Source organism: Salmo salar, chromosome 05, assembly GCF_965601325.2.
Source record: "Salmo salar chromosome 05, fSalSal1, whole genome shotgun sequence".
NCBI lineage: Eukaryota > Metazoa > Chordata > Actinopteri > Salmoniformes > Salmonidae > Salmo > Salmo salar.
In genome coordinates this window covers 8795001-8805698 of record NC_138295.1, presented here as the reverse complement: position 1 = coordinate 8805698, position 10698 = coordinate 8795001, and the positions used below count along the sequence as shown (strand labels likewise).

The following is a 10698-nucleotide window of genomic DNA, read 5'->3' as shown; positions in this document are numbered from 1 at the left end:
GGTCGTGAGGGGAGATGCTGCACATGCACAATAAAGTCTTAGTTTTGTCTGAGTTCAATCAGTAGCACACATAATCTACATTTCTCATTGTGTGTGTGTGTGTCTTTCAAAAATGCAATATTTGTACCCTGGTGATGTACAGCTTTCATGGAAATATGAACAAAGGCGATGCTTCACTTTTTTTAATGTTGGGGTCACTCTAGGAAAAGTCATAATTTAGGGGGTTTTCTCTGCTGTTAAACATAGTGGCGGGTCATGTTTTACCCTTAAGACAACACAAGGGTTAACTGATTTGCCTAGTTAAATAAAAAATAAAAACAGAGCAAATAAATGTGACCATACTTTATCAATTTCTCCTCAGTTATGATATTTAGGCCTGTATCACCAGATATTGTTTCAGTTCAACCCAGGGTTCAACAAAAAATGGACACTACATATTGACCTTGGTTTTTAAGCTTTTGGTTGATTTCAAATGGAATCTACATAATTAATATGTTAATGTTGGATTCACGTCTCTATCTCAACCAAAAATAAAAGTAAACAAATGTGGAATAAGTCAAGTGGTGTGAATATTTTCACTAAATGCAAATGATAATAAAAGTGTAGGCTTTTATAATAATAGTTTTTTCTGAATGAGTCTTGAGGTTCAGAGGTGCAAGCAAACAGAAAATCTGTCGCTACCACATCTGGCACCATTTTGTTCTTGTAATTTTCCATCCTGCTGTGCAATGGTTTCTTATCTTTGAGTGTTATCTGTGTGTTTTCTTGGCAATACCGCTAGGCTGTGTTTAACCCCCTGTTATCTCCTCTTTCACAATATATAGAGTTACATTGGTATATAGCCTATTAAATATGAAAATAGTTTTTTTTTTTCATTTTTTTTTTCATTAAGTTATGTTGCACAACGTTTATGGAGTTTATTTGTTTTGCCCAAATAAGTTGATAAAGTAAATGTTTTGTGATATGATGAAGCCAGCCACATTTCCACTATTCATTTGTACAAAAATTCTGGCTTTATGCATCAATCTCCCTCCATGTGGATAATTATGTAAGTGGCCAATGACGTTTATATTTTGTTTGCATCGCCATTCCTCTTGGCTTACAGTATTTATGATATTATTTTCTTCCCAACTGCAAAAACAATTTAGCACGGCTTGAACCGCTTCATGGCAAATATGCATGGCCCTGTACCCCGGTTCAGAGTAGTTGGTACATTTCCGAATATTCCAGTGGTCCTTAACAAATTGTCCACTAAGCCGGGGCACCGGGCCATCAAAACAAATTTCCCCATTGTTTTCAGACCGCAAGGGTCGTACATAAATCCTAGATGCTGATTGGTTTAGAGACGCCCAATCCCTGTTTTTATGTCTATTACAGACCCTCCTATACCTAACGGGAGGTTTACATAGATGCTAGAAAAGTCCATTTTTATTACTTTGCTTCTCAAATATCCTATCCCGCGTGTCTGTATCGACTTTGACTTCCAGACGCATACAATTTCCTCTCACCGGTGACTTGTGACAGAAGAAACGGAATTAAGATCTATCAAAAATGAATTGTTTTCATCTAGATGACTTCCTTGCAGGGTGGATTGGAGGTGAGTGTCCGTTATTTATGAACTAGTCAATTAGCCGTTGAATTAAGAGGTTTTATGTGAGGATGAGTTTGGGATAGAGCAGTGTTGGACTATTGCATATCGATTTTGTTTATCATAACATTTTTTATTTTAATACATTTGCTATGTAGGCCTATGTCTAATCTATGTTCGATTAGAAAAAAGTATATATGAATAATTGGAACATGCGCAGATTTTCCAAATCTAATTGCCCACATAGCGCTGGACATTTGATCATTTTGATCAAACACTCAACATTTAACATACAATAAAAATGTAGTTAATAATTAAATAACCAGTTGTGCATGTTTGACTATTTATTTTCGAGTTTTCTCCGTGACTATATTGTACTTCTGCAAGGCGCGCTACCTGAAACGGACAGTAGGGGCATAGTAGTTGCACATTGCATAATGATACTGTATCTGTGGAATGCTGTAACTGTTTTCAGTCTTCATCGCCTGTTATTCGCCTATAGGCAGCCTACTGTAGTTATGAACATTATCGGCCTAAGTTTTGTTTTTGCAAATGTTGAGTCAGAATGATCCCTAAGCAGTGGTAGTGTTTGGCTGTCTGGCTGGGATATGATTCTTTCTGTTCTCTCTTGTATTTGCCCTGAAATCTGTGGTACTGTAGTTCTATTGTCTGAGGAGGGTTGGATGTTCTAGGCAGGATGCCACTGAATCAACATTATATGTTAACTCTCCCCCTCTCCCTTTCTCACTCTCTCTTTCACACTCTCTCTTTTACACTCTTTCTCTCTCTCTCTTTCTCACTCTCTCTCTTTTACACTCTCTCTTTCTTTCTCTCTCTCTCTCTCTCTTTCACACGCTCTCTCTTTCTCACTCTCTCTCTCTTTCACACTCTCTCTTTCTTTCTCTCTCTTTCTCTCTTTCACACGCTCTCTCTCTGTTTCTCACTCTCTCTCTCTTTCACACTCTCTCTTTTACACGCTCTCTTTCTCTCTCTCTCTCTCTCTCTTTCTTTCTCACTTTCTTTCACACTCTCTCTCTTTCACACTCTTTCTCTCTCTCTTTCTCACTCTCTCTCTTTCTCACTCTCTCTCTCTCTCTTTTGCTCTCTCTCTCTCTCTCTCTCTCTCTCTCTTTCACATTCTCTCTATCCATCCATCCCTCCTTACTCTTCTAAACGTGGTTTCCATCTGTTTTTCCAATAGGAGCTTCCAGTGTTATTGTGGGTCATCCGCTGGACACAGTCAAGGTAGATATGAGTACACACAGTTCAACACATAAAGGACTGGTTTCCCAGACACTGATGAAGCCTAGTCCTGGACTAAAATGCACTTTCAATGGAGATTCTCTGTTTATCTTGAGTTTCAGGACTAGGCGTAATTGGTTTTCCAGGAAACTGTCCGATGAGGTTTAAATCAGGGATTGACATTAAAGTCTGAAAGGCAATTGTCTCTTTCACTTAAACAATGGAGGGGAACCAGGCAGATCAATGGTTGCAGTTTGGTGTTGTCAGTAAAAAATACAAAATAAAAACGGCCCAATAGGGGCAACCTCAGAGCAGGCTCAGCTTGCCCAACTGTTCAGTTCACTTGTTCTAGGAAATAGATCAGCCCTTAATGTCAAACCATTGGTTTTTACCAAATGTGTAATATTAGTTTATCTACACATACACAGTTACCATTTAGTAGGCAATAGGTCCTGCAGTAACATTAACATGACTGACCACACATCACCTAGCTGACTTGTTGTAGATTGTGTAGGCCATTGTTTTATGTAGGAGGATTGTTGAAGTTCTTAACATTTCCCATTCTCTGATTTTTTTTTTTACACAACAGACTCGTCTGCAAGCTGGGAAAGGATACAAGAACACCCTCCACTGTGTCCTCCAAATCTACAGAAAGGAAACTGTAAGTGATATGTCACTGCTCTTGTAGTCTAAATGTAATATATATATATATACCATTTAGCAGACACTTTTACCCAAAGCAACTTAGTCACGTGTGCGGAGACATTTTGTATTGTCCCACAGTAATGCATAGGAGGCCATGGGATAATATCTGGCATGATAATCCATTTGTCATGGCATTGGTATGGTTTCCTTCAGAACTGCGGAGGTCTTGTCCATAAGTGTCAACCTCGACAACTACTCTAAAAGTTAATTATAACATCCTAAATTCATTTTTACAAACTCTTATCTGTAGATTAAACCGTAGGCCTAGATGTACCAGTTCTGGAAATATTTGTTTTACTTTTGAAGCAACTGTGCTTTTGTTTTAACAAATATCCTTGAGCCTTGCTGTGAATACTCCATATGTAGCCTCTCTCTGGCTGGGAGGTGGAATTTTTTTTCTTCCCGTTGCCAAATTCCAAATGGTATACTGGGACGCAGTCCTTCTGCAGAACACACTGTTGCATAAAACGTCTCATTTGTATTTTTCTTCCTCCTAGTTTGCTGGCTTCTTCAAGGGTCTCTCCTTCCCGCTGGCCAGCATCACCGTGTATAACTCAGTGGTGTTTGGGTTCTTCAACAACACACAGAGGGTTATAAGCAAGTTCCGCCATGGTGATGAGAGGCAGCCGTGTGGTATGCTGGACATGACCCTGGCCAGCATGTTGACAGGGCTGATGTCAGTGGGACTCGGAGCTCCGGTCGACCTGGTTAAGATCAGACTGCAGATGCAGATTCTGCCCTGTTTAGCAGGTAAAGTCAAAGACCAATACAACATTCTAGATTATTCTAGCAGGTAAAGTCAAAGACCAATACAACATTCTAGATTATCCTAGCAGGTAAAGTCAAAGACCAATACAACATTCTAGATTATTTTAGCAGGTAAAGTCAAAGACCAATACAACATTCTAGAAGGTCATTATTCTAGCAGGTAAAGTCAAAGACCAATACAACATTCTAGACCATTCTAGAAGGTCATTATTTTAGCAGGTAAAGTCAAAGACCAATACAACATTCTAGATTATTCTAGAAGGTCATTATTTTAGCAGGTAAAGTCAAAGACCAATACAACATTCTAGACCATTCTAGAAGGTCATTATTTTAGCAGGTAAAGTCAAAGACCAATACAACATTCTAGATTATTTTAGCAGGTAAAGTCAAAGCCCAATACAAGATTCTAGATTATTCTAGCAGGTAAAGTCAAAGCCCAATACAACATTCTAGATTATTTTAGCAGGTAAAGTCAAAGACCAATACAACATTCTAGATTATTTTAGCAGGTAAAGTCAAAGCCCAATACAACATTCTAGATTATTTTAGCAGGTAAAGTCAAAGCCCAATACAACATTCTAGAACATTCTAGAAGGTCATTATTTTAGCAGGTATTTCCTCTAGTATAACTATCCTTTTAGACCTTTCTAGAAGGTACAGTCCCTATAGTACTCATGGGTTTAGAAAGCTCATTTCAGTGGGACTCTACTCAGAGGTCTAGTTGACAGTTCAAGGAACCACAGAAAACGTATAATTCTCCTATTCAGGTTCAACGCCCCATCAGTCTTTCAACTGCCATTCATATTTCACAACAGCAACTCGGACGAGCTAGCTTGAGATGATAAATCCCGTGGATTGTAACCAGCTCACTTAAACGTTGATAAACTAAAGGCGTCATAATCACCTGTCAATGTCCTACATCAGTGATAAGTCACCAGTCACCGTTTTGAAGATGGAAATTGCTGCACCTTTTTTATATGACGGTGCACCAGACGTCCTTGTGTGTTGCCCCATGGATCCTTATGGTGCCTACAGTATAGGGCATCATAAAATACATGTTAAATCTTCACCATCACCTGTTGTTCTGGTATATAGTTAAAGCCTCCTTCCGCATAAGATTGAACCTTAATCCAAACTATCCTCCTTCTGCATGTGTAGTCAATAAAGTCAAGTACAGTCTGATCTTTATTGTTTGTTTCCTTGTGTGTTTTAGAGAACCTGAACCTTGCCGGGACGACCGGAAACGGGAACGGTAACATCGCTGTGCGCTCCATGACTCTCCAGGGCCATCCGACCTACAGAGGGCCCATCCACTGTATCAGTTCCATACTGCAGACTGAGGGGATCCGGGGGCTTTACAGAGGGGCCGGGGCCATGGTCCTGAGAGACGTCCCTGGGTACACGCTGTACTTCATCCCCTACGCGTTGTTCCGTCGCTGGCTATCCTCTGAAGGGAGATCATCACCTCATCCCTGTTCTATATGGGTGTCTGGAGGACTGGCAGGTAACTGGAAGGTGTTTGCGGATGGATGGTAATGTTACTGTTGCTAGCTGTGCTTGGTTGAAGCAAATAGAAATTAGCCTTTAGGTCAGATAAAGGAGCGTTCTGTTGAAACCGTGGCCTCGTTTTGGTTTCCACTAGGCCAGAGAATGTATTAGTGGAGGGTTATTGGGCCCATACATAAATCGAAATCACAATCCTGACTTTTCTAGCAGGGCCGTAACCAGGGTTTGAGTTTTAGTGAGGTCTGGATGGGGGATACCCACCCACCCACCTTTCAGGATTTTTTTTTGAAAGTTGAAGCCTATTTACTGCATTTGTATACAATTAAAACACTTTTTAAAATGCTATTTGGAGAACAGCAACAACAAGCCAAAATGACCCCAGTCATTATCACCTTGTTGCTATAGCTTCATTCACCTCAGTCCATCTACAAGCATGTAGCCTAATAGCTATACAACTGTAATGTTATACCCCTGAAATGGGGGGGGAATATGAGAAATGATTCACACTGACACCTAGCATCAGTGACTGTTCAGTCAGTTGGAATGATGAATTGCATAAAATCATCAACTCTTTACATAAATATAGTATCTCTTTTTTCAAAATACATAGCATTCACATTTTTATTCCTAGGCATTACTAATCAAGCTCCGCACAACCGGATATCAATGAAGCACACAGATGATTGTATTATCCCATTCACATTCATTATTAGAAAATTACTTACAATTTTGTATAATCAGTGGTAAATAGTGGTAAAAGGTGGGTAATGTGTAAACTATAAACTCCAGTGGACGGACAACCACCGGTAGAAAGGAAAATGTAGGTCATTTTTAGAACTGTATTGTTTGCACGTTGATAGCATTTTAATGTCGGCCTATAGGGAAGATAGGCCATGTGAAAATATTGATGTAAGTTCCTAACTTGTTTGATAACATTAGTACAGATTTTCTCAGGGGACCCCACATGGGGCCCCTACCCCAAGTTTAGCAACCACTGGACTAACTTCTCTCTGCTTGCTTCCTCTCTCTGTCTTTCTTCTCTGCTTCCTCCTGCATGCATCAAGAAAAAATGTTGTGTGCAAGAATAACGGAAAAACCCCTTACCGAAGTCCAAAATGAACTAAAACGTCACAAAATGGCATCATAATATATGCACAAACGCTTCCGAACTGTTTCGGTTGGGAAGCATGCGGACGCCTTCAGCCTCTTTAGAGAGTGGGGAATGTGCTGCAAATCTGGCACACAAATCCAAGGGACGCAGGCGATTTATAACGAACAAACCAATGTTCATGATTCCACTTGTTCACAGAGACGCAGGTGAACATAACGAACAAGCCACTGTTCATGATTCCACTCGTTCACAGAGACGCAGGCGATTTATAACGAACAAACCAATGTTCATGATTCCACTCGTTTGCAGAGAGGCAGGCGTGATTAGAACTCAGTCAGATCAATCATTTAAGTGTTCTGAGCTTTGATCAACACTGGGAGAAATATTTACATGTTAACCCATAATTGACTTAATTTATTTTGAACAAAATGTATTTTTTATTATGTTTTCATAATTACAAAACAATGGACAGAGGTCTGGACCTCGGTGTCCTGATATGTATTTATGTCCCTGGTTGCTATCACCATGCTCTAAACTAACGGCTAAACACATTGGAATCATCATTTATGCAGGAATTTGAATGTTGCTACTATGTGGACTTTCAACTAAAACTGTAGTCTGCAGTACACTGAGGGACACGTCAACATGAAGAATTTTTGGCACTTTAGCAAGCCTTTTTTCATATTCAAAATTAGATTGATTTTAATTCTATATTAAAGGGCACAATTATTTAAAATAACACGTTTTTAAAGTTCTATATTTGTGAACAATTTCTACTTAAAATATCAAAGGTACACAAAAGGCACTCATTTCGTAGAACGGCCCCTTTACAGTCTTAGGGTCAAGTCCAAAGCTGAATAGTTGTCTTCGCCTTGTCTGCCACCTATAAAAACTTTGCCATTACTTTATGCCATTTTATGATGCCATCTTGAAAATGTTGTAGGCCTACCCAGGGTTGGAAGGATGATTTACAGTTACTGATTACAGATTACAGACAATAAAAGTAGTTAGTTATGTAATCCAATGGATTACTCAAATAATCCAGTTTGATTACTTCCTTGGTTAGCCCTCATCTGCCTCCTTAGTTTATGCTGTAGACCACAGGAGGTTGGTGGCACCTTAATTAAGGGAGGACGGGCTCGTGGTAATGGCTGGAGCGGAATCAGTGGAATGGTATCAAATACGTCAAAACACATGCCATTCCATTTGCTCCGTTCCAGCCATTACTATGAGTCGTCCTCCCCTCAGCAGCCTCCACTGCACCCCAGCATCTTTGGGCAGTTGCTGGTTCAGCTGCCTGCTGCATCTTATTGATGTGATGCCATCACTGCTAAAAGGTCAAGTTCCAGGGAAAGCATTTCCAACCCTCGTTCTTTGATTATGCAATTATTGGCCTACTTCACACAGCCGCCAAGCAGATTGTGGCCTGTAAATGATGACATGGTCTTACTCACCCAACAGTCTGCTGTGATAAAGACTTCAATGGACATATGTAATAGGTCCAAGACAAATCTGATTAGTTCATGAGTTGAATGACCTCTGATTTTAGTCTACTCCTTTCCACTGACACTACAGGTATAGCTGAGTAAGCAACTGATTTGACACGTCATCCCAGTGAACAGCATGGAGCTGTATTGACTAAAACATTTCCTTTTGACACAGAGATCCTGATGAAATGTGGGATGATTCAGTTCTCAGTAGGGTTGCAAAGCTACTGGTAGTTACCGGAATCTTCAGTAATTTTGGTAATTGCCATAGGTTGTATGTTAATCTATCGTCATTTTGGTAATTTATAGTTGAATAACTTTTACAAAATGTATTCGTATATAGTCACATCTACTGTATGTTAGGTTTTGATTATCCAATGCAGGTTAAAGTGAGTTCTTCCACTCTTTAACCTACTCCATATTGTGAATGACATTTGGGAGCTCAGCTAGATGGTAACCTGACGGCGGCGCCAACATTTCAGTAGTTTTATTGCAAAAAGGGGGTTTGAAACATTAGCATTATCCAATAGACACTTTTTGAGATGAGTTTACCCTCCGGGTAGTTTACCCTCCGGGCAGTTTACCCTCCGGGCAGTTTACCCTCCGGGCAGTTTACCCTCCAGGTAGTTTACCCTCCAGGTAGTTTACCCTAGTTCTCAGTAAGTGGGGGACTGAGGTTTTTGGTCAAATAAAAACAGTTTGTGCGGAAAGCAACATGGACAGGACATTTAACAGTTTTGGAGATTTTAAATGGATTAGAACAGAAGGAAAAAGCTTCCATTCCCACTGAAAGGTCTTTCTAACAGTGTGTCTCAGCACATTTAAAAATATATATATATAATTAAAAACTGCCTAGCACATTTAAAAATATATATATATAATTAAAAACTGCCTGTTCAGTGTGTTTGAAGAAACATCTTCATATCATATGAAGTTTTTTTTTTTGAAATGCAACCGTAAATCTCCGGAAGCTCCTGACATGTGTCTGTCTACAGGTTCTATCTCGTGGGTCACGGCTACTCCGGCTGACGTGGTGAAGAGCAGACTACAGGCTGACTCCCTCCACACAAGGAAATACAGAGGGATTGTACACTGCATCGTCCAGAGCTACAAGACCGAGGGGATACATGTGAGCTAACAGACACACAGGGGCTGTTTCCCGGACTCAGATTAAGCCTATAGACCTGGACTAAGCAGCACTTTCAGTGAAGATCCTTCCTTGAGCATGCTTTTTTTTTGTCCAATCGTATGACCAATCTTTGTACGGGAAACCAACCCAAAGTGTAGCAATTTTAAGATTGATTCGTCAGTACATTTAATTTGAAGAGGAATACAGTAGCCTGCATGTGTGGTTTTGGTGTAGCTTTGTGGCAACATAGACTATTGCTGACAGTATTAGTAGCTGTAAGTTTTAGTCCCTTCAGTTTAAAAGTTCAACTGGGGTGAACTCAACCTGTCCTGTAAAAGTCACAAGATCTGTTCCAAAGAAAAGTTATTATCAAACTGCCAAGGTTGTTCCCAGCTTAAGAGGGAGTTCAAACATGTTTTGGTCAGTTTGTGATGTAACAAAATAGTTAAAAGTCAATATGTTGTGTGTCACATCCCCATTCCAAGTGATCAGACCGATGCTCTTGTTCAAATGTGTTTTTGCAGACAGAGACTGAGAAGGGACATTTTGATCAATACCTGACAATCATTAACAAGATAGGCACTTGGCCTGAAAAAGCCTGAATAAGCTTAAATAGGCTTGAACCATGTGGCTTCAGCTAGATATTTGTTTGGTTGGCTATTATGAACATAGGTTTAATTATATTCCTTTTTTTATAAAACATTTATATTTATTTTCTCTCTCTCTCTCTCTCTCTCTCTCTCCAGGTCTTCTTCCGCGGAGCCTCAGTGAATGCTATCCGAGGCTTTCCCATGAGTGCCACCATGTTTCTGGGTTATGAACTCTCTCTGCAGTTCTTCAGGGGGTTCTAGTGTTTACACCAGGAATATGCTACAGAACAGTATGTCCACTGAATGACACATTATCTTGACAGCTATCCTCTTGTCCTTGAAACGCCCCCCAAAGGTTTTCACCTGGAAGATCATTTAAATTCTTGCAGAAAGAAAGTGGGGAGCAACTTGACTTGACATTTTCTAGTTGAGAATTATCTCCACTTTTGCCATAATACAATGTATTTGTAAAGTGTAAATACTAATTTCTTATGTTAAGAAAACATCTTATTAAAAGTGCCATACATGATTTCAGAAATGCATACATTTTAAATATGTGGTGCTATAATATA

The 10698-nt window shown here is 39.7% G+C and overlaps 1 protein-coding gene across 1 annotated transcript in view; it reads left to right on the top strand.

Annotated features, from left to right (window-relative positions):
• Nucleotides 1-1300: 1300 nt before the first annotated feature.
• The window catches only part of LOC106604175 (solute carrier family 25 member 48), a 9708-nt gene continuing 310 nt past the window's right edge, over nt 1301-10698 (top strand). The window contains exons 1-7 of the mRNA XM_014198593.2: nt 1301-1597; nt 2790-2833; nt 3420-3491; nt 4033-4285; nt 5517-5807; nt 9403-9536; nt 10283-10698. The exon at nt 10283-10698 is cut by the window's right edge and continues 310 nt beyond it. Coding sequence (XP_014054068.1) covers nt 1552-1597; nt 2790-2833; nt 3420-3491; nt 4033-4285; nt 5517-5807; nt 9403-9536; nt 10283-10387 — 945 coding nt within the window. The 5' untranslated portion in view covers nt 1301-1551 and the 3' untranslated portion in view covers nt 10388-10698. The remainder of the gene's footprint in view (nt 1598-2789; nt 2834-3419; nt 3492-4032; nt 4286-5516; nt 5808-9402; nt 9537-10282) is intronic.